The 20,689-nt window shown below is 43.1% G+C and overlaps 7 protein-coding genes and 1 long non-coding RNA gene across 9 annotated transcripts; 1 reads left to right on the forward strand and 7 right to left on the reverse strand.

Annotated features, from left to right (window-relative positions):
- Positions 1 to 56: 56 nt before the first annotated feature.
- Positions 57 to 1,494, reverse strand: LOC115621987 (probable 39S ribosomal protein L45, mitochondrial). Its single transcript, XM_030515840.1, has 2 exons — positions 1,384 to 1,494; positions 57 to 1,314 (listed from the first exon to the last, which is right to left on the reverse strand). The coding sequence occupies exons 1-2, from the start codon at positions 1,426 to 1,428 to the stop codon at positions 289 to 291; spliced, it is 1,071 nt and encodes a 356-aa protein (XP_030371700.1). The 5' UTR covers positions 1,429 to 1,494; the 3' UTR covers positions 57 to 288.
- Positions 1,495 to 2,401: 907 nt separating this feature from the next.
- Positions 2,402 to 4,604, reverse strand: LOC115620977 (skin secretory protein xP2-like). The gene is made up of 3 exons (XM_030514497.1): positions 4,220 to 4,604; positions 2,575 to 4,057; positions 2,402 to 2,474 (listed from the first exon to the last, which is right to left on the reverse strand). Exons 1-3 carry the CDS (start codon positions 4,602 to 4,604, stop codon positions 2,402 to 2,404), a joined length of 1,941 nt encoding a protein of 646 aa, XP_030370357.1.
- Positions 4,605 to 4,949: 345 nt separating this feature from the next.
- On the reverse strand, positions 4,950 to 8,756 carry LOC115621164 (keratin, type I cytoskeletal 9). Of its 2 annotated transcripts, XM_030514726.1 has the most exons (4): positions 8,436 to 8,756; positions 5,482 to 6,305; positions 5,267 to 5,422; positions 4,950 to 5,186 (listed from the first exon to the last, which is right to left on the reverse strand). In XM_030514726.1, the coding sequence occupies exons 1-4, from the start codon at positions 8,653 to 8,655 to the stop codon at positions 5,067 to 5,069; spliced, it is 1,320 nt and encodes a 439-aa protein (XP_030370586.1). In that variant the 5' UTR covers positions 8,656 to 8,756; the 3' UTR covers positions 4,950 to 5,066. The 2 variants fall into 2 exon arrangements, with proteins under 2 accessions (XP_030370586.1, XP_030370585.1); XM_030514725.1 differs by lacking the exon at positions 8,436 to 8,756 and having other exon boundaries at positions 5,482 to 6,578.
- Positions 8,757 to 9,671: 915 nt separating this feature from the next.
- On the reverse strand, positions 9,672 to 10,797 carry LOC115621646. Its single transcript, XR_003995281.1, has 3 exons — positions 10,524 to 10,797; positions 10,125 to 10,468; positions 9,672 to 10,064 (listed from the first exon to the last, which is right to left on the reverse strand). It is a non-coding gene; the product is annotated as an uncharacterized LOC115621646 (long non-coding RNA).
- Positions 10,798 to 11,773: 976 nt separating this feature from the next.
- LOC115621645 lies at positions 11,774 to 12,686 on the reverse strand. Its single transcript, XM_030515346.1, has 3 exons — positions 12,304 to 12,686; positions 12,089 to 12,244; positions 11,774 to 12,006 (listed from the first exon to the last, which is right to left on the reverse strand). The coding sequence occupies exons 1-3, from the start codon at positions 12,640 to 12,642 to the stop codon at positions 11,887 to 11,889; spliced, it is 615 nt and encodes a 204-aa protein (XP_030371206.1). The 5' UTR covers positions 12,643 to 12,686; the 3' UTR covers positions 11,774 to 11,886.
- Positions 12,687 to 13,010: 324 nt separating this feature from the next.
- Positions 13,011 to 14,848, reverse strand: LOC115621633. The gene is made up of 4 exons (XM_030515334.1): positions 14,207 to 14,848; positions 13,619 to 14,143; positions 13,220 to 13,555; positions 13,011 to 13,156 (listed from the first exon to the last, which is right to left on the reverse strand). Exons 1-4 carry the CDS (start codon positions 14,708 to 14,710, stop codon positions 13,151 to 13,153), a joined length of 1,371 nt encoding a protein of 456 aa, XP_030371194.1. The 5' UTR covers positions 14,711 to 14,848; the 3' UTR covers positions 13,011 to 13,150.
- A 1,142-nt stretch (positions 14,849 to 15,990) lies between these two features.
- Positions 15,991 to 17,534, forward strand: LOC115621635 (M-phase phosphoprotein 8). The gene is made up of 3 exons (XM_030515336.1): positions 15,991 to 16,002; positions 16,075 to 16,762; positions 16,816 to 17,534. Exons 2-3 carry the CDS (start codon positions 16,085 to 16,087, stop codon positions 17,338 to 17,340), a joined length of 1,203 nt encoding a protein of 400 aa, XP_030371196.1. The 5' UTR covers positions 15,991 to 16,002; positions 16,075 to 16,084; the 3' UTR covers positions 17,341 to 17,534.
- Positions 17,535 to 17,666: 132 nt separating this feature from the next.
- Positions 17,667 to 20,518, reverse strand: LOC115621630 (ribosome-releasing factor 2, mitochondrial). The gene is made up of 9 exons (XM_030515330.1): positions 20,357 to 20,518; positions 20,129 to 20,291; positions 19,775 to 20,067; positions 19,346 to 19,715; positions 19,062 to 19,284; positions 18,495 to 18,997; positions 18,214 to 18,427; positions 18,005 to 18,154; positions 17,667 to 17,937 (listed from the first exon to the last, which is right to left on the reverse strand). Exons 1-9 carry the CDS (start codon positions 20,505 to 20,507, stop codon positions 17,773 to 17,775), a joined length of 2,232 nt encoding a protein of 743 aa, XP_030371190.1. The 5' UTR covers positions 20,508 to 20,518; the 3' UTR covers positions 17,667 to 17,772.
- Between the last annotated feature and the right edge of the window lie 171 nt (positions 20,519 to 20,689).

Consider the following 20,689-nt stretch of genomic DNA (forward strand, 5'->3'; position numbering starts at 1 on the left):
AAATTAAACTAAATATACATATAGCCACGTGCATATAAGAGTATATAATGTAGTAGTTAAATAAAATAAACAAATTAAACCTTTTTAATGTCAATGTTCATTCTTTTATACAAGCTGAAAGGCACCTATTTAGGCAAACCGAAAAGTTGCAATCTAGATAAGGATTACTTTTCGTAAAAACAAGATGTGTGGACTAAGCAGATGGATTTTTATGATCAAGTCTCAACGGTGCTGTACAAAATTAAAGCGCAACGATCTGACCCGCCAAGCAGCCCACAAAAAATACAATCAAATGGCCAATTTTGGTTTGCCGCTCCGCTCGATTTCCTCGCTTACGCTACTAGTGGCTGCCACTTGCAATTGCTCCTTTTGCTGTTGCTCCGTGCCAGCTTCGAGCTGTTTATTTGGCTCTGCTAAGCCCAACTCTTTGGGCTGTGTTATCTCCTCATCAGCCTCCTCGATTAAACGATAGGTGATGGGCGCCGGCTCCTTGGGGGGCAACCAATCTGGTATGATCTTGTCATGCAATCGCCATTTACCATATTCATTTGAAATGTGCTTCTCAAAGACCACATACTCCAGCACGTCCTTGGTAACAATCTCACTACCGTGCATTAGACGACCAAAGCGATCGTATATTGCCAACATTTGCTGTGTATGAAAGCGTACTGTGACTTGTGCAAACTGGTTCTCCTTTGTAATGACCTCAGTGACGCGGGCGTGCACCACACGCGGGGGCTCCAGTGACTGCAGAAAACGCCAGTGAATTGTCTTGTCCTTGACATTGTGCATCATTTCTGGATAGCAACGTTCGCTGACGTATTCCCGTATCTTATACTTTTCCTTGGCCGCCATGTGAGTGTGCGCAGCTATGTAAACCTCTTGAGCGTGAGCGCCGAACTCATCGGTGCTAAAACTTTCATCGTAGGTTCGTATTTTTCGCACAGCCATTAAGCTCTTTGACTTTTTTTCCAGAAACTCAAATTTTTGCTTTGCCCCGGATGTTGAAATGATCGACTTTTTGCCATCGCCCTCGGGTGGCACATACGCTTCAAATATGCCTCCCGTGCAGCTTATGTGAAAAGGGCGTTCCATCCAGGGTCGTGGTGGCAGAACGCCACGTTCTTTCATACGACTGCGCATCTCCTCTTTGGAAATATCTTCGCTCTTCTCGCGCAAATTGGGCAGATCTAGTTTAACGAATTTCAGCTTGCGGAATCGTTTGAACTCAGGTTTCCAGTGCTTGGTTTGCCGATGTCGCACCTGCTGCATAGTTTGCACACCCGGCGCCAACATTGCCGACTGTGGAACTAGCTTAAATTTCAATAAAAATATACGTTTACGTGAAAGTTACTGCTGCTTAATTGCAATTCATTTTGTTACCTGCATGAAGCGCAAACAGTTCCTGACTGCGACTACCTTTTCCATTGTAAATTTGTAGGATATAGAAGAGAAATGAATGTTTACACAATCAGGCAGTGGACATGTGCTATCGGCACACAACTAACAGCTGATTGTTATCAAATACCAATGTATCGATTTATGTTGTACTAAAACGACTATTAAAATGTATCGATTAATTGTGTCATAAATCGATTTTAAAAATAGTTCGCATCCATTATCTACTGGTCTAATTAGAATTATATTTTACTCTTAACACTTAATATTCACACAAGATTTTTTTAAAGTTTCAATTGCAATTGTTCTTTACAGTTTTCAGACACAGCTTTTCTTCCAAACACAGCCCAATCATTCATAAGACAAAAATAATACAAAAAATATGTTTATGTATATAGAACATTATGGAACAGCTTAGAACTTTTTCTGTGCAGATGCAGGTCGGGCCTAAAAAGAATGAACGAAACGTTAGTAAATACATATATTTATCAACAATTGCAATGCTTTTCGTACATGTACACGCACCTTTTGTTGCTTAGTTTGCTTCTTGGAGCGAGTCGGCATCGGCGTGAGGACAAGTAAGTCTTTGCTCTCCATACTTGGAATACGGCTGGAATTGGTCGGTGACCGTGGTATGTGATTGATAATAAATTCCCTGAAATAGATAAGTAGTATATTCTTAAATCGAAAAACAGATGTCTGTTATACATACTTGGAAATAGAGCAGTCGCCTGCCTCAATACGGAACGATGGGATGGACAGATCCGATGGAATAGTTTTCAAATTTTGCAAACAAAGCTTGGTATTTTCAATATCTTGCTCCAATCGCATAACTTTAGAAAAATAGTGGAACATTTATTGCAAACCCATTATCGAATAGCCAAATACGTACCTTTCATCATGAGTTTTTCCTCGGTTGGGTCACAGCAGAGGGCACTCTTGCAGGTGCAACACCGCTGAATGTTAAGGGATGACTTGTTGACTGCTTCCATGTCCTTCATTATCATATTAAAAAGACATCCTGGTAGTATATTATCTGCCGCGGCGTAGATTCGTTTGTGCATATAAGCCAAGTCCTTGAAGTCAAGTGTGTGCAAACCATGATGATATAGCTTGTGACAGGTAGCATAGAAACGACTTTTGGGAATATTGCATTTGCAAAAACAAAAGCCACACTCTTCGATAAACATGTCTAAAATTTTACGCAACTCCTTCTCTAGGCCGATACCATCGATCTCACCAGCAGAAAGCGATGTTGCAGTTTGCCTCACAAAGGAGTTGAACTGTTCATCAGTAGCTTCATCTATCGTTTTGCTGGGCTTAGCTGCAGCTTTGCGCTTTGGAGCAATTGGCCGACCTATCCCAGTTATGGCATGATCTTCCCCTTCGTCTGCACCTTCAAACTGTATTTTTGGACCAACAGACCCCTTGGGAGCTCCATATGTCGCAGGGCGTCCTGCACCAGCACCTGCTTGTTGCGGAGCACGTCCGGGTGCGGGTCGTCCTGCCTGTTGTCCAGGTCCTTTTTGAGGTCCAGCTGCATCGGCTGGCACAGGTGCTTTTGGTTTCTCAGCTGCACTTCCAGCAGGTTGCGCGGCTCCTGCTTGAGGAGCTGGAGCTTCCTTAATTGCTTCCTCCACCAGTTTTTCGGCTGGTTTCTGGGGTGGCTCCACAACCGGTGCTTCAGTTGGTTTCTCTGCTGGTTGCTCAGCTGGTTTTTCTACTGGTTTTTCAGCTGGTTTCTCAGCTGGTTTCTCTGCAGGTTTCTCTGCTGGTTTTTCTGGTGGTTTCTCTGCTGGTTTCTCTGCTGGTTTCTCTACTGGTTTCTCAGCTGGTTTCTCAACTGGTTTCTCTGCAGGTTTCTCTGCAGGTTTCTCTGCTGGCTTTTCAGCTGGTTTCTCAACAGGTTTTTCTGCAGGCTTTTCTACTGGCTTAGCAGCTGGTTTTTCAGCTGGTTTCTCTGCAGGTTTTTCTGCTGGTTTCGGTTCAGGTTTCTCAGGTGTTTTTTCTGTAGGTTTCTCAGCGGGTTTCTCGGCTGGTTTTTCTGCAGGTTTCTCTGCTGGTTTCTGAGCAGGTTTCTCTGCTGGTTTTTCAGCTGGTTTCTCAGCTGGTTTCTCTGCAGGCTTCTCTGCAGCCTTCTCTGCAGGCTTCTCTGCAGGCTTCTCTGCAGGCTTCTCTGCCGGTTTCTCTGCAGGTTTCTCTGCAGGCTTCTCTGCAGCCTTCTCTGCAGGCTTCTCTGCAGGCTTCTCTGCCGGTTTCTCTGCAGGCTTATCTGCAGGTTTATCTGCTGGCTTTTCTGCAGGCTTATCTGCAGGTTTCTCTGCTGGCTTTTCTGCAGGTTTTTCAGCAGGTTTCTCTGCAGGTTTCTCTGCAGGTTTTTCTGCTGGTTTTTCTGCTGGTTTCTCAACTGGTTTCTCTGCTTGCTTCTCTGCGGGTTTCTCTACAGGCTTTTCTGCAGGTTTCTCCACAGGCTTATCTGCAGGTTTCTCTGCTGGCTTTTCTGCAGGTTTTTCATCGGGTTTCTCTGCAGGTTTTTCTACTGGTTTCTCTACAGGTTTTTCTGCAGGTTTCTCTGCTGGTTTGTCTGCTGGTTTCTCAGCTGGTTTTTCGGCTTCTTTTTCTGGAACTTTTTCCGGTTCTTTCTCTAGCTCTTCCACAGCTTTTTCAGCTTCACGAGCTTTCTTCTTCTCTTCTTCAGCTTCTTTCTCTTTCTTCTTCTCCTCCTCCTGTTTCTTTGCAACCTCTCTTATTATAGCTGAAGGATCTCCTCCGAGGTCTTTGAGTTGTTCCATTAATGCGTCATTTTGCTCCTGGCACAGACGATTTTTTTCTTTCGCGGCTTCCAACTGTGCTCTTAGATCGTCCAAAAGCTTTTGCATATCCAAATCCCTGATTGCATCAACTTGATCTTTAAGACTTTCGTTTGCTTTGGCCACATCTCCTATATCCTTAAGCAAATGAACACTCTCTCGCATGCTATCTTCCATTTGTCTTGTATCCCTGTCAAGTTCTCGAACTTTATCTCCTAAGTCATCAAGCTTTTTGCCGCTCAATCGAGCAGCATCACTCAAACGTCCATTTTCGTCGAGCAACTTGCATAGTTGAGAATCCCTACGCTTTAACAGGTCTTTCAATCGATTTAGTTCCTCCATGCAGTCTTCCAACGAATTTATATCACGTCCGTCACCATATTTGTCTTGGCTCATTTTCCGGAAACAATCAGCTTGTTTGCATATTTCATTTAAAATATGATCCAATGTGGCACCTGTATAAAATGCCAAGTCATCGCCCACCTCAACGCATTCATCAAAACCTGGGCAGTCATCTCGTTTATTACCATACTTCTCGTTAAGCTCACATATAACATTCTGGTCGTGAATATTGAATAAAAAGCAAAACAATGGAGAGGAAAATCATTATAAGCATTAGTGGATTGATTATGAAAACACAATTCAGGATGAAGAGAAAGAGGAAGGGAGATATGGACATGTAATAAGCCGTTCACAATCCAAGAGTGCTTTAACAAATTTCCTCTCTCATTGCTTGAAGTGTCAGTAGGATCAAACACTTTTAATTTCATGTGTTGACTTGACAATTTCAGAGTTTTCTAACAAATTTTGAAACTATAGTCACAAGAGGATACAAAACGAAATTTTGCTTGGGCGACACTAACATGTACATTCTCCACCTTCCTCCTCTTCGGCTCCAGAAAAACAACTATCACTGCCACTCTCAGGTAGAACGTCAAGAAAACGATAGCCAGCGTTCTTAAACATTTTTGCCTTGTGCTTTAGAAACAAGCAAAAAAGGGAATAGTAAACAATGGCACACATTCTTATTTTAAGACATCCATATTTTTTAAGCTTACCATCAACTGTTGGTATTGGCAATCATAGGCATTCAATGCAACGTCGCGCTTGCGTAACTCATTCCTCAGGACATCGACTTCCATTTGCAGACACTCAGCACGCTGAGCTGCACATTTTGAGTTCATTAGCTCCTCTTTCAACTGATCACAGCGACACTATTTTTAAATAAACAGATCTTGTTTTGAATTGACCTCTCCTACATATTTAAACTTACCTTAAGGACTTCCTCATTAAACTTTGATTGCTCGACTTCATTTTCATAGTACTTCTGCATATCCTCCATCTCGTTTTGCATGTCATTAATCATGGCGTTTTGGTGGTTTAGGTTTTCCGAGAGGTCATGTGACAAGTAATCAGCTTCCATCGCCTTTCCTTGTAAATCATTAACTTTACCCTCAAGCGCCTTGAGAGCCTTGCATTTTTTTCGCAGCGCATCGCGCTCTGCAACAATTTTCCTTATGTCATTTGCATCAAGGTCTGGCGAGTAAGGACCTGATGGATTCATTCGTAACAGTTCATCTTCAGCCTGACGCAAAAAGGCTAATTCCTTTCCCAAGTCATTGACTTTGTTTTGGAGATATTGTATGTCGTTACTTTGTTCCGGATCAATTTTCAGACTTTCCATTTTGCAACGTCGAGACTGCTTTTCAATCAATCGCTTTAAGTGAGCATTTTCGGCCTGCAAAATCTCAAATGCCTTGTTCATGTCCTCTACGGCCTCCTGAAGCTGATTTAACTCCTGCTCATCTCTAGGATCTATTTTGTTGTCGTTGGCTAGTTCTCTTATTTTATTGCGCAATACTTTGCTTTTCTCGGGATCGTAACGCTTGCTCATTATTCGCTTGATTTCCGCATTTTCATCCTTTGCTGTAGCCAAACGATCATGCGAGTCTGCCAGACGTCTTTCCAAAACATTATTCTGGACTAGTAAGTCTTGTAAATTGCCAATAGTGGCGCCGGCAGCATTTATTAGACTGTCGCCAACTACTAAACCACCAGGCCCAGCATCACCAGGTCGACCAAAGGGAGCACCAGGACCTCCGCTTGGTCCACCGCCGAAACCATCGTCTTGTGCACCTCGTTGTCCTGCTCCTGGTCCACTACCGCGTCTACTTCCTGGAGCAACGCCTCTTTCTGCACCTGGAACAGCGCCTGGCCCAGTGCCGGGATCACTTCCGCGCCTGCTTCCAGGAACGCTACCCTTTACAACACCAACTCCGCTGACCGGCGTGCAACTTCCTTTGGTACCAGGAGTAGCACCCATTGATCCCATTGGTCCAAAGTCTGCGCCATAGAATGCAAGATCAGGCTGCATTCCATATCCACTTGGGGCACCACTAGGTCCTCCACTTGGCCCCCCAGGGCCAGCACCTGGACCACCACCAGGACCACTACCAGCACCAGCTTGGCCAGCTCCTGCACCATATCCTTGACTGCCACGCCTACTACCGCCTGGACCTGCACCGGCACCGCCGCTTGGACCCTGATCATAAGGTCCTCCACCATAGCCATCATCCTGTGCACCGCGTTGGGGACCACTAGGACCGCCGCCTGGGCCACCACCAGGAGCTCCACTTTGTCTACCACCAGGTCCGCTACCTTTTGCACCTCCAGGCGCGCTACCTCGTCTACTTCCACGTGGGCCTCCACCGGCTCCACCGCTTGGACCCTGATCATACGGACCACCACCATAACCATCATCCTGTGCCCCGCGCTGCGCACCACCAGGCCCGCCACCAGGTCCACCACCAGGAGCACTTCCTCGTCTACTACCTGGTGCAGTGCCAGCTCTGCCTCCACCAGGTCCACCGCCAGGACCGGAATCTGGACTGTAACCTTGTCCTCCTTGGGGCCCACCTCCTTGAGGCCCACCTCCTTGAGGCCCACCACCTTGAGGCCCACCACCTTGAGGTCCACCTCCTTGAGGCCCACCTCCTTGAGGCCCACCTCCTTGGGGCCCGCCTCCTTGGGGCCCGCCTCCTTGGGGTCCACCTCCTTGTCCTCCTTGGGGTCCACCTCCTTGACCTCCTCCCGGTCCACCTCCTTGGCCACCTCCAGGACCAGAATCTTGACCATAACCCTGACCACCTCCAGGTCCAGAATCTTGGCCATATCCCTGGCCTGCTCCTGGTCCACCCCCCTGTCGAGCTCCTTGTCCGGTGTCTTGACCATATCCTGGTCCGCCTCCTTGCCCGCCTGCCGGTCCACCTCCTTGCCCGCCTGCCGGTCCACCTCCTTGTCCGCCTCCTGGTCCACCGCCTGGCCCACCTCCTTGTCCAGCTCCTGGTCCTTGACTGCCGCGTCTACTACCGCCTTTTCCACTACCAGGTGGAGGTCCATAGCCTTGACCTCCCCCATCCGGTCCACTAGAAGGCCCAAACCCTTGACCGCCGCCTGGACTGCTCCCCCTTCTACTTCCACCCTTGCCACCACCAGTTCCTCCATATCCTTGGTCATCAGCTCCTCTGCCGCTTGGACCTCCACTGGGACCCCCACTGGGACCTCCACTAGGACCTCCACTAGGTCCTCCACTAGGTCCTCCACTTGGTCCTCCACTAGGTCCTCCACTAGGTCCTCCTCTTCCATAGCCTTGATCATCACCTTCTCTGCCGCCCGGACCGCCACTTGGGCCTCCCCGTCCATAGCCTTGATCATCACCTTCTCTGCCTCCTGGACCGCCACTTGGGCCTCCCCGTCCATAGCCTTGATCATCATCTCTACCACCTGGCCCTCCGCTAGGACTTGCGCTTGGACCTCCGCGGCCATAGCCTTGATCATCGCCGTCTCTACCACTTGGACCTCCGCCAGGACCGCCACGTTCTTTTCCCGGACCAGGACCTCCACGACCAGTATCAGGACCTCCACGACCACTATCAGGACCTCCACGACCACCATCAGGACCTCCACGACCACTATCAGGACCTCCACGCCCACCAGCAGGACCCCCGCGTCCTTGATCAGCTTGTCTTCCGCCCGGCCCACCACCTGGACCTCCCCGCTGTCCTTGATCATCTCCTTGTCTTCGACCTGGTCCACCACCAGGACCTCCACGCTGTCCTTGTCCATAGCCCCTGCCGCCGCCTCTACCGCCACCAGGACCTCCTCCTTCATCACCCTAAAAAAGGAAACAAACATAATTTTAAATAGAAATTGCCATTTCCTAGATACTTACAGGGGAGCCACCGCGACCTCCACGAACTCCTATCATATTACATGCTACTAGATCGGCAACAAAACGTGACTTTTTGTCCTCATCTGCTGCCCAAGAGCGGTCGTCGACTGTCGAGGGATAGCTTTTTAGTTTGACGCATGCTTCTTGACACTCAAACTCGTAAGTTTCGTTCATAAAAGGAACGTGGAAGAACTCCTTTTGTGTGGAGAACGCCATGTCGCGGCGATCTCAAATTGTGTTCGTTTATAAAGCAAAATTGTTTTCTATACAAAAATTAAATTTTTTTACTTGAGAGATGTTGTACGTTGGACTGTCTGAAAAGTAATAAAAAAAAAAATAGTACGTCCGACATTGATTGAATCCCCAAATTTTCTAACGTTTCACACACGACAATTTATACAACTGTTCCTTTTTATGCTACTGCTTGTAGTTGCGTGCAAAGCCATAGCCTACTAAGTTGCAAGATTTTTTAAATAACCAACCTTATGTGAAATATCTCAGCTCTAGCTCATGCTTATGAAGGACCCTAAGTTATTACCACTTCGAGACTAGCGATGTCTGTACAAGTTGTACGTATTCTTGTAGCAGGATGTATAGCGTGGTTATGTTTGTATGGTTATTGAAAATGGAAGACCGAGAAAAACTTGACAAGATTTCGCCGGAGCTGATGGATGATTAAAACCTATTTCGGTAACTGCTCTTTCACGATTAATCGCAGAATCGCAGCTATTTAAAAAACAAATGTAGGTAGGGTTAATATTCCAATTTATTTTATAACATGTTATAATGTATTTTTAAATGTGTGATATGTTATAATGAGCTTATAGAATGTGTTTGTAGTGAAGTTTTATGGTGGATTCGATTCAAAATTCTGTAGGTGCAGTTAAATCATCACCAGCTTCGCTTGTGCCCTGCGGTTCCTTACGATTGATACCTGAATTGCTACTTGATGTCTGATACTTTAATTGTCTGCATTACACAAATATCATCCAATGTGGCACCAGTATAGAACGTCAAGTCATCACCCACCTCAATGCGTTCATCAAAAAGTGGGCAGTCATTTCGTTTATTATCACATTTTGTGTTAAGACAATGAATAAATAAACAAAACAATGGAGAGGAAAATCATTACAAGCATTAGTGGGTTGATTATGTAAACACAATTGGGGATGTCGGGAAAGAAGAAGGGATATATGGACATGTAATACAACTTTCCTCTCATTGCTTAAAAATATCATTAGGCTCAAACTCTTTTAATTTCTGGTGACGACTTAACAATTTCAGATTTCAAATTTTGAAGCAATAGTTACAAGAGGAAAACGAAATTTTGATTAGGCTACACTAACATGTACATTCTCCACCTTCCTCCTCTTCGGCTCCAGAAAAACAACTATCATTGCCACTCTCAGATAGAACGTCAAGTAAGCGATAGTAAGTAATGGCACACATTCTTATTTTAAGACATCCATATTTTTTAAGCCATCAACTGTTGGTATTGGCAATCATAGGCATTCAAAGCAACGTCGCGCTTGCGTAACTTATTCCTCAGGACATCGACTTCTATTTGCACTCTGAGCCGCACATTTTGAATTCATTAGCTTCTTTTTAAACTGATTACAGCGACACTAATTTTTAAATAATCACACCTTGTCACGAGTTGACCCCTCCTGCTTCTTTGAACTTACCTTAAGAACTTCCTCATTAAACTTTGATTGCTCGACTTCTCTTTCATAGTACTATTGCATATCCTCCATATCGTTTTCCATGTTATCAATTATGGCGTTTTGATGGTTTAGGTTTGCTGAGAGGTCATGTGACAAGTATTCAGCCTCGATCGCCTTTCCTTTTAAATCTACCACCTGGACCTCCACGGCCATAGCCTTGATCATCGCTGTCTCTACCACTTGGACCTCCGCCAGGACCACCACGTTCTTTTCCCGGACGAGGACCTCCACGACCACTATCAGGACCTCCACGCCCACAAGCAGGACCTCCGCGTCCTTGATCAGCTTGTCTTCCGCTCGGCCCCCTAAAAAGGAAATAACATAATGTTAAATAGAAATTGCCATTTCCTAGATACTTACAGGGGAGCCACCGTGACCTCCACGAACTCCTATCATATTACATGCTACTAGATCGGCAACAAAACGTGACTTTTTCTGCTCATCTGCTGCCCAAGAGCGGTCGTCGACTGTCGAGGGATAGCTTTTTAGTTTGACGCATGCTTCTTGACACTCAAACTCGTAAGTTTCGTTCATAAAAGGAACGTGGAAGAACTTTATTTGTGTGGAGAACGCCATGTAAATTTTTTTACTTGAGAGATGTTGTACGTTGGACTGTCTGAAAAGTAATAAAAAAAAATAGTACGCCCGACATTGATTGAATCCCCAAATTTTCTAAGGTGTGTGAAACACGACAATTTTTTCAACTGTTTCTTTTTATGCTACTGTTTGTAGTTGCGTGCAAAGACATAGCCCACTAAGTTGCAAGATTTTTTAAATAACCAACCTTAGGTGAAATATCTCAGCTCTAGCTCATGCTTATGAAGGACCCTCAGTTATTACCGCTTCGAGACTAGCGATGTCTGTTTTTCATTACATGGTTTTTCATAATCCTGCATGTAAGAAAATGTGCATACAAGTATTACGTATTCTTGTAGCAGGATGTATAGCATGGTTATGTTTGTATGGTTATTGCAAATGGAAGACCGAGAAAAACTTGACAAGATTTTGCTGGAGCTGATGGATGATTAAAACCTATTTCGGTAACTGCTCTTTCACGATTAATCGCAGAATCGCAGCTATTTAAAAAACATATGTAGGTAGGGTTAATATTCCAATTTATTTTATAACATGTTATAATGTATTTTTAAATGTGTGATATGTTATAATGAGCTTATAGAATGTGTTTGTAGTGAAGTTTTATGGTGGATTCGATTCAAAATTCTGTAGGTGCAGTTAAATCATCACCAGCTTCGCTTGTGCCCTGCGGTTCCTTACGATTGATACCTGAATTGCTACTTGATGTCTGATACTTTAATTGTCAGCATTACACAAATATCATCCAATGCGGCACCTGTATAGAACGTCAAGTCATCACCCACCTCAATGCGTTCATCAAAACGTGGGCAGTCATTTCGTTTATTATCATTTTTTGTGTTAAGACATTGAATAAAAAACAAAACAATGGAGAGGAAAATCATTACAAGCATTAGTGGGTTGATTATGTAAACACAATTGGGGTTGTCGGGAAAGAAGAAGGGATATATGAACATGTAATAAGCCTTCGCAATCCATGCGTGCTTTAGCAACTGTCCTCTCATTACTTAAAAATATCATTAGGCTCAAACACTTTTAATTTCTAGTGACGACTTAACAATTTCAGAGTTTACGAACAAATTTTGAAACAATAGTTACAAGAGGAAAACGAAATTTTGCTTGGGCTACACTAACATGTACATTCTCCACCTTCCTCCTCTTCGGCTCCAGAAAAGCAACTATCATTGCCACTCTCAGGTAGAACGTCAAGTAAACGATAGCCAGTCTTCCTAAACATTTTAGACTTGCGCTTTAGAAACAAACCAATAAAAAATAATAGTAAGTAATGGCACACATTCTTATTTTAAGACATCCATATTTTTTAAGCTTACCATCAACTGTTGGTATTGGCAATCATAGGCATTCAAAGCAACGTCTCGCTTGCGTAACTCATTCCTCAGGACATCGACTTCTATTTGCAGACACTCTGCACTCTGAGCCGCACATTTTGAATTCATTAGCTCCTCTTTCAACTGATCACAGCGACACTATTTTTAAATAAACAGATCTTGTTATGAATTGACCTCTCCTACATATATGAACTTACCTTAAGGACTTCCTCATTAAACTTTGATTGCTCGACTTCTCTTTCATAGTACTTCTGCATATCCTCCATATCGTTTTCCATGTTATCAATCATGGCGTTTTGGTGGTTTAGGTTTGCTGAGAGGTCATGTGACAAGTATTCAGCTTCCATCGCCTTTCCTTGTAAATCATTAACTTTTCGCTTCAAGTGAGCATTTTCGGCCTGCAAAATCTCAAATGTCTTGTAAATCCCCTCTACTGCCTCCTGTAGCTGATTTAGCTCCTGCTCATCCCTAGGATCTATTTTGTTGGCATCGGCCAGCTCTCTTATTTTATTGCGCAGTGCTTTACTTTTACTCATTCTATTCTATTTTCTAACGTTTCACACACGACAATTTATACAACTGTTCCTCTTTAAGCAACTGCTTCTAGTTGCGTACAAAGCCACAGCCTATTGAGTTGAAAATTATTTTAAATAGCTGACAGGTGAAATATCGCAGCTCCATTTCATGTTTATGGGTGTCCCTAAGTTATTACCACTTGGAGACTAGCGATGTCTGTTTTTCTGTAGTTTTCATTGAATTCTTTTTGTTTCTTTAACTAATACATTTTCTTACGTGCAGGATTACGTAAGAAAATCGAATATCCTATGTTGATAGCTTCTCTTTTACGATTAATCACAGAATTTACTATTTAATAAACAAAGGTAGGGTTAATCTTCCACTTTATTTTATAACATGTTATAACGTTTTTTTAAATGTGTAATATGTTATGTTAATGAGTTTTTTTTTAACGTGTTGGCTGCGCGTCTTCGGCATTTCATTTGAATTGTTCGAATTAGACGAAGTGTTGCGGCGGCGTTTGATGCCTTATAGCTGTAAGTTAGAAAGCGCATTCGACATCACATTTTAGTCCATTGTAAAAATAAATATACTTACATCCCAATCGGAGGCTCCTTTTTGTTGAGATTTTGAGGTTGTTGGGTAATCGCCACAATCAATTCCATCATAAGTTTGTGTGGAGCCGACATGGAGCTTCTTCTTCTTCATAGTCGATGCTTTAGTCGGCGGAATCAGCTCGGCTGCAGCTTCGTCCCAATTCGTAGCTGCTGTTAAATAACCACCAGCTTCGTTTGGGCCCTGCGGTTCGTAAAGGTTGGTACCTTGCTCCACAGAAGCATCTACGCTAATTAAACTTTGTCTGTGCGACGTCCGCATTTCACTTAAATCGTCTGTATTACACAAAGTCTTCCGACGACGTTTGAGGCCTTGAAGCTGGAAGGTACGAAGTGCATGCTACATTATATTTTAGTCAATGGTAAAATAATATTTACTTACAGGCCTTGAATTTTTTGCTTCATTGCAATCGGAATCTCCTTTTTGTTGTTGAGGTTTTGCGGTTGTTGAGTAATCGCCACAACCGATTCCGCCGTGGTGCTTCTTCTTGGAAGTTGATGTTTTAGACGACGGAATCAGTGGCTTGTCTAAATTTAATTGCTTGCCACATGTAGTAGCTTTACCGTCGCCAAATTTATTTAGTTTATCCTTTTTATTTTTCTTTGCGCGCTCAGCACCACTTTTTTTTGACTCGTCTTCGTCTTTGTCAGTGCAAACGGTACCATCGTTGCTCTCTGCCGGAGCCTGCTTTTTAGGCATCAGACGCTTTACTCCATTGTGGGGCAAGCCTTGGAACGGCGTGTTCTCAGCGCTAGCATTACGTTTTTGCTGTGGTAGCTTATTACGATTTTTTTCATGAATAATAGGAGCCTCTACACTCATTAATCGTTGGCGCCTTGGAGTTGGCACTTCACTTAAAATCAATGGATCACAGATAGTCTGACGGCGACGCCTGATGCCTAGAATCTGTAAACAGAAAATTGTGTACTATATCGTATGTGATTTCTTTTTTAGAATGCGCCTACTTACTTTGCTCTTTCTTTCGGCAGTAGCTTCGTCCAAAACCGCACCTCGCTTTGGTTGTTGAGATTTACAAGTTGTTGGACCAATGTCGTCATTGGCATCATTATTGCTTCCAGCATAAGTTTCTTTGGTTGCGACATAATGCTTTTTCTTCGAACCACCTTTCTTCAACTGGCTGTTGGTTGAAGTTGTGTTATTACAACTCTCCTCTGCCAACGTCGAGGGTTTAACCGCTTTCTTGGCACGATGTTGAGGTGCACTATCTTTGTTAGCGGCCAGTCCTTTATTTTCTTTGTTAATTTTTAGGGATAACTGGGTTGAAGCCTCACCAGCGCTTTCATCGCTGCTCATATGGACAACGTTATTGTTTTTTTTCTTGTTGCGCCTGCCATTTTCAATTTTTGCAGTTTTTTGTTCGCCGGGCTTCGATTTCTTTTTGCCCGCTAATTCAGCTTCATATTTTGAGGATAACTGGGTTGGAGCCTCACCAGCGCTTTCATCGCTGCTCATATGGACAACGTTATTGTTTTTTTTCTTGTTGCGCCTGTCATTTTCAATTTTTGCAGTTTTTAGTTCGCCGAGCTTCGATTTTTTTTTGTCCGCTAATTCAGCTTCATATTTCGCCAGCAAGCGCTCACAGTTGATGTTCTCTATGGGTTCCCAAGAATTTTCAGACTCTTCGTAGCCAGCCCATTTAATATTGTACTGGACACGTCCCTTAACATGGCGCTTACCCAAAATCTGCTCCACAACATACTCCTTTTGAATGCGTTTGTTCCTTTTTCTAACAACTTTTCCAGAATCGTGTACGCAATCTTTTCGAAGTTTTCTTGTGGCCATGCTTACAAAGACAATAATTACACTAAGAATTGTAAAAGAAATTTGAAGAAAAAACACAAATCAAAAATCGTGAGGACAGCGGAAATGAGGCACACGTGCTTACTCAAAAAAAGGCAAAACTGATCAGGAACGATTAAATACCGGAAGGAAATGTCAAAGCTTGCTTTGGACCTGCCAATTTCATTTTATGAAATGGGGGAATGCTTACGGGGCCTTTCCCAATTAAGTGTCAACGTAAATTCGAAGTATCGAAATTAAATCGCTAACTAAATAACAATAGTTCTGACAATGCAGGTCCAATCTTCTTAGTTTGTATAGCAATAAAAATAATAGAAAGCAAACAAGAAGCACAAACACATAAACAGCGGCATATTTCAAAATTGTCGACGGAATTAACTTTTAATACCTATTAAGTCCGAGGAGGCGGAATTACCAATTACCCCAAAATTATATTTGCGGGAAATCAATTCTCAGCAATCAATTGAGCATGCGATTTTTTTAATGTTATATGATGTAGCTAGGCATGTAAATGTACGTTGCGGACGAATTCACTTAGTTGGCAGGACTGGCAATTGTCAGCATTGCGCTTTGCAGTCAAGTTGACAGAACCAATTTAAGTTTTGACATTTCTTTCCGCCATCCATTCGCTTTTGACTAGAGCTGCAAATAGTTGATGTTGATAATATCATCGATCCTTATTGCCTTTTATGCGATTTGTTCAAAATGATTTGATTTGTATTGTAATTTTCAATGAGAACATATATTTTCCGTGTCACTTTCGATTAATGATGTGCTAATTTAAACATGCAATTAACTTTATAGCTTAATCAATTCTCCAAAAATGCGATTTTTATCAAAATGTTAAATCGATTGGGAATCGATTCTTTTTACGGCTTTATTTTTGACCTTGTAGTTGCTGGGATTGCGCGCTTTACCTTTACTCAAGTTTTTGTTTCTAACCAGTAAAAGCCTATTTTAGATGTATTTTAGTTAGTAAGTTATTCGTTAATCAGTTACAATTGACTTATTTCTAGAGGCGCCATCATGGGCGTGAACGGCTTAGCAAAACTAAACAGTAGCAAAGGCAGTCATAATATTAACATTGACGAAGATGATAACGCTACCGCCAAGTCGTTTGAAGAGTATAATGTGGAAAAAGTACTGGACAAGCGTTTTGTGAATGGCCGTGCCCAATACATGATTAAATGGGCTGGCTATGCGGACTCCGAAAATACATGGGAGCCTATGGAAAATATAAACTGCGTCCATCTGCTGGCTGAGTGTGAGGCTGAATTGTATGCCAAAAAACATCTTCGTGGAAAACAAACAATTGCACCCGAAAAATTAAATCGCAGGAAAGAAAAAACAAATGTTTGTATTGAGTTAAGTAGCGGCAGTGAACGCGAGCTGTCGCCTTCCCTAAAAAAAAGTCAGCCAATGATATGTGGCGCTGAGCTCGTAGAGAGCGATCTTCATGTAAACATAAAAGGAGAAAGAGCTGGACAAGTGGTCCAGCATGACAATGCCAGAAAACGTTCCAAACTTCCGATTTCATCAACTCAAGTTTCCACTGAAACAACATCGGACAGCCTCAACCCGAAAGCACAGGCTACCACACAAAGCCATGTCGGAAGCAGTTGTGACATTCCAATGACATCGAAATCCCATAAAAAAAAGGAAGCTAATGAAGTGACCGGAACTACTGCGAAGTCTTTCAATAAAGTAAGTAGATGTTTTTAAATACGGAAATCACATATGCAATACGATTCCTACAGCCTCATGAAAACACCAAGGGGCGGCGCCGCCAATCCCTGTGTGGTGTGGAGATGTCATCTATAATGAAAAGGCCACTCCGCCAACGCATGATGAGTGTAGATGTTTCTGTGTTTAATGCCACAAAACGTAATAAACCACATAACAAGAATGAGCCTGCGGCGGAGCTCACCCCAATGCAAGGCTTGCAAGACTTAAAATGCAAATCTAAATCTAAGAAGCAGGCTCCCAACGAGGATGTTAGCAAAAGCGGTAGCAATGCCAGTACTACGGGCAATGTAAGCAGCGGCCAGCCCAAAAATCTACATGAATTTAGTATAAAGAAGCGCAGCATGCCTGTAGGAATAGAGCGAGGCTGGAAGCTGATGAACGTCTTTCATAAATTCGTCATGTGGGGGGAAACTTTTTACTGTGTGCGCTGGGAGGGCGTTGAGGAGCCTGAAGCTGTACGTCGCGAAGACATCATTGATCTTTATCCAGAGCTTGTAATTAAATATTATGAGGGTCTAAAAATACGACATGTGTGAGCATTGTATGCACAAATTGTTTAATTTATGTCTTACTTAATATTGAAAGGTAAGAAAATACAGCTAGTATGTTAATTATTATGGCTGGCCATACAAATGTTTGTACAACCAGCCAGTTGAAGCTACAACTAATAGCTATAATAAAAATGAAATTATTTTGTAATGGTAAATAAATATGTACAGATTTTCAGTAATCTTAGCGCGTTTGATATTCAATTTGCAAGATGTGGAAACACATACAATCAGACCCCTTAGTGGACAAAACCCAATCAGAAGAAATGTCAAAATAACAATAGAGTAGAAGTCTTGGAAAAACAGTTGAGCAGAATATTTGTATTTGTTGTGATATTATCCATATACATATTGTTTATGTATATTCGACTTCTCATGGTTTTACATGGTTAATATTTATTGACATCATTTACGATGCTTTCATGCCAATCCTTGTGCGCGCTCCACAGCTAATGATTCATCTGCCGGATTCATGTTGGCGAAGCCGCACGGCTGCATTGTCATGCTCGCCGTACCGGAGCTGATAGTACGCAGAGTGCTGGAATAGCCCGAAAGTTCAGCCAACGGTGCATTTACCATAATTAGCTGCAAGATTCAAAACAATAGTAAATACCCAACGCCAATTATTCGCTATCAACGGAAACCGACTTACCTTGTTTCTATCACCTTTTGGCAGCACATCATTGACCAATGCTCGTCGTCTGGACAAGTCGGCCATAATGGTCGAAATGCGCTCATTTGGTGCAACAATTTGCAACGCCATTATGGGCTCCAACAAACGCGTACCACATAATCCTAGTAGCTGTGTAGATTAGCTTAATGATTAACAAGCTTTTAAGTCCAAAACCAACAATTACTTACCCTTTGCACACACTGCGCAGCGGTCGCCATGACAAATGAGTCCGCTGTGCCACGTCCTATGGTAGCATTGTGTAGACGTATTTGGGTGTCAACCACCTGACCGCCAACACGTGGTCCGCGCTCCAAGGCACTGATTGCTCCTTTACGCAGCACTTGTAAAATTCGTGGTCGTAAAGCATTCAGGTTGTTCATATTTTCTGGTGATTTATCTAAACTTTTGTTCCAAATGGCACGAATGAATATAACTATTCTTAGGGTAATTTTTTTAAATTCAGGCCCACCTAAATAATTCGCTGTGATCTTTGACTAGCTCCAATGTGATAGAAACATTCTGCTTGCTACCCACAATTTCCTTTTCAACGTTCAATGTTGTTATAGCTGGTGCTTCGATAGTCTCTTTATAGGCTATTTGTAACGGGCCTAGGTCTACGTCAATTTTATAATCGCTTAGAATACGCGATTTAATAATGTCCATGTGCAATTCGCCCATACCGCCGAGCACGGTTTGACCGGTAACAGCATCGTAGCTTACACGCAGACTAGGATCTTCGCGTTGCAACTGTTTGAGCGCCAGCTCCATGGCTGTTTGTGAGGATATGCTTGGTGGTTCAATTGAGCAGAAGTAGACAGCATCCGGTATTTGTGGTTCTATATCAAACATTTCATTTGCAGCATCATCCTCTTCTAATGCTTCCTTTGACAGGCCTTGACTCTGTCGTAGACGCTTCTCTGCATTCTTTAGCGATGTCTGACTAGCTGTGAGCAAATCACCCGTCACAGTCGACTTAAACAAATAACATTAGTTTAGAGAATTGGTTTAGAGAATTAAATGTACTTTATGTACCCACCTTCAAACCTGAACAAATGCCAACATCACCGCACTTAATCACGGCCATTTCTCTATACTCATCGGCAAGAGGCTCATAAATTTTGGACACAACCTCTGCCTGTCCACGGGAGGAAACAAGGCGCATGCCTCTTTTTAATTCGCCGCGCAGAACGCGTATCAATGTCAATGGACCGCGCTGCTTGTCGTGTACAATTTTAAACACTTTAGCCGCCAGATCATTGCTGAAATATAAATATATAACCATTTACTATCTGTTTAATGGCATTCAATATACTCTATTACCCAAAGCAATCATAGATCTGGTTCCGTTCGTGGGGGGCCGGCAAATACGCGTTTACAGAGTCCATCAAGCGTTGTATGCCAATGTTTTTGTAAGCAGAGCCGAGCAACACAGGTACCACCTTTTGTTGACATGTGGCGCGACGGAGGGCGTGGCCAATCAGCTCGTTGCTGACTTTATCAAAGCCCTCTGTGCTGATGACAACTTCAGCTAATTCATCATCGAGTCCAGATAGCTGGTCAATTAATTCGTTGCGCTTCTCCTCTAGTGTGCGCAGCGTATCTGAAGGCTCTACTTTGACTTTCTTATAGCTACGGCCAAAGTCCTTTTGTTGCCAATGAACCTGCTCCAATGTAATGACGTCGTATATGCCTGCAATTAAGAATTTTGTTGAGCATTTGCCTCGGGGTGTCCATTGTAAATTTACCCACTTAAGTGCCCCTCGTCGTTTTTTGCAGGATATTGAGTACAAATGGGTCGAGTGTCCAGCTTTGTTCTCAAATCTTCAACGCATTTTTCAAAGTCGGCGTCTGGTCGGTCCATTTTATTTACAAATACTAAACGCGGCAAATTATGTTTTGATGCCTGCGTCCACACAGTCACTGTTTGGGCCTCGACACCCGCCGTGCCATCCAGTACGACAATAACGCCATCAACTGCATGCAAGGATTGCTCTACCTCCATGGTGAAGTCAATGTGGCCGGGCGTATCCAACAAGTTTATGCTGCCAAGTAAGAAAGCATTGTTAAAATTGCTAAATTAAAACGCTCTTTAAGCAAACTTACCGCTTTCCATTCCAGGGAAACGTAACGGCTGAGCTACATATGGTTATGCCGCGCTCCCGTTCCTGAGTTAGGTAATCGGTCACTGTATTTCCACGATGCACTTCGCCCAAGTTGTGCGTCTTGCCGGCATAGAACAGCATGCGCTCAGTGGTTGTGGTTTTTCCTGCACACGAATACTTTCTCATTAAGAAGTCGATCGGTCCCGCATTTGTTTATTTACATTTTTACCTGCATCTATGTGTGCCAATATGCCAATATTTCTAATATCAGCTGTTCCTTTACTGCAATAGCGTCTGATAATGCTGCTTGACAGCTGAAGCAACTTTCTTCTAGTTCGCACAAATGATATCCGCATTGGAGGCACTGCATGCTGAAACATTTTTCTATAAATTAAATTAACTCTTTAACGTGCGACTTCATGCCTTTCGTGCAGCTGTAGAGCATGTTATCAGAACAATTTACTGAAGTCTTTCCAGATTGACCGCTAGGTTGCGCACTACATCCATTCAACATCTGTTGAGCATGATGCTATCGATAACACATAAATCAAAAGTGTTTTAG

Source organism: Scaptodrosophila lebanonensis, unplaced genomic scaffold (genome assembly GCF_003285725.1).
Source record: "Scaptodrosophila lebanonensis strain 11010-0011.00,11010-0021.00 unplaced genomic scaffold, SlebRS2 tig00000024-arrow-pilon, whole genome shotgun sequence".
Classification (NCBI taxonomy): Eukaryota; Metazoa; Arthropoda; class Insecta; order Diptera; family Drosophilidae; genus Scaptodrosophila; species Scaptodrosophila lebanonensis.

Excerpts from the sequence above, each read along its gene's own strand:
- LOC115621987 (XM_030515840.1), bottom strand. The coding sequence starts at position 1,428 with ATGGAAAAGGTAGTCGCAGTCAGGAACTGTTTGCGCTTCATGCAG. Across the intron at positions 1,315-1,383 it reads ACTGTTTGCGCTTCATGCAG|CTAGTTCCACAGTCGGCAAT; the intron begins GTAACAAAATGA and ends TTGAAATTTAAG.
- LOC115620977 (XM_030514497.1), bottom strand. The coding sequence starts at position 4,604 with ATGAGCCAAGACAAATATGGTGACGGACGTGATATAAATTCGTTGGAA. Across the intron at positions 4,058-4,219 it reads AGCCGCGAAAGAAAAAAATC|CTGTGGAAGAGCTAGAGAAA; the intron begins GTCTGTGCCAGG and ends AAGCTGAAAAAG. Across the intron at positions 2,475-2,574 it reads TTAGACATGTTTATCGAAGA|GACTTGGCTTATATGCACAA; the intron begins GTGTGGCTTTTG and ends CTTGACTTCAAG.
- LOC115621164 (XM_030514725.1), bottom strand. The coding sequence starts at position 6,540 with ATGGGATCAATGGGTGCTACTCCTGGTACCAAAGGAAGTTGCACGCCG. Across the intron at positions 5,423-5,481 it reads TTAATGAGGAAGTCCTTAAG|TGTCGCTGTGATCAGTTGAA; the intron begins GTAAGTTTAAAT and ends ATTTAAAAATAG. Across the intron at positions 5,187-5,266 it reads GCCAATACCAACAGTTGATG|CACAAGGCAAAAATGTTTAA; the intron begins GTAAGCTTAAAA and ends TTGTTTCTAAAG.
- LOC115621645 (XM_030515346.1), bottom strand. The coding sequence starts at position 12,642 with ATGAGTAAAAGTAAAGCACTGCGCAATAAAATAAGAGAGCTGGCCGAT. Across the intron at positions 12,245-12,303 it reads TTAATGAGGAAGTCCTTAAG|TGTCGCTGTGATCAGTTGAA; the intron begins GTAAGTTCATAT and ends ATTTAAAAATAG. Across the intron at positions 12,007-12,088 it reads GCCAATACCAACAGTTGATG|CGCAAGTCTAAAATGTTTAG; the intron begins GTAAGCTTAAAA and ends TTGTTTCTAAAG.
- LOC115621633 (XM_030515334.1), bottom strand. The coding sequence starts at position 14,710 with ATGAGCAGCGATGAAAGCGCTGGTGAGGCTCCAACCCAGTTATCCTCA. Across the intron at positions 14,144-14,206 it reads CTGCCGAAAGAAAGAGCAAA|ATTCTAGGCATCAGGCGTCG; the intron begins GTAAGTAGGCGC and ends TTCTGTTTACAG. Across the intron at positions 13,556-13,618 it reads AAGCAAAAAATTCAAGGCCT|CTTCAAGGCCTCAAACGTCG; the intron begins GTAAGTAAATAT and ends CGTACCTTCCAG.
- LOC115621635 (XM_030515336.1), top strand. The coding sequence starts at position 16,085 with ATGGGCGTGAACGGCTTAGCAAAACTAAACAGTAGCAAAGGCAGTCAT. Across the intron at positions 16,763-16,815 it reads CTGCGAAGTCTTTCAATAAA|CCTCATGAAAACACCAAGGG; the intron begins GTAAGTAGATGT and ends CGATTCCTACAG.
- LOC115621630 (XM_030515330.1), bottom strand. The coding sequence starts at position 20,507 with ATGTTTCAGCATGCAGTGCCTCCAATGCGGATATCATTTGTGCGAACT. Across the intron at positions 18,998-19,061 it reads GCATTTGTTCAGGTTTGAAG|TCGACTGTGACGGGTGATTT; the intron begins GTGGGTACATAA and ends TATTTGTTTAAG. Across the intron at positions 18,155-18,213 it reads CTGCGCAGTGTGTGCAAAGG|CTACTAGGATTATGTGGTAC; the intron begins GTAAGTAATTGT and ends TAATCTACACAG.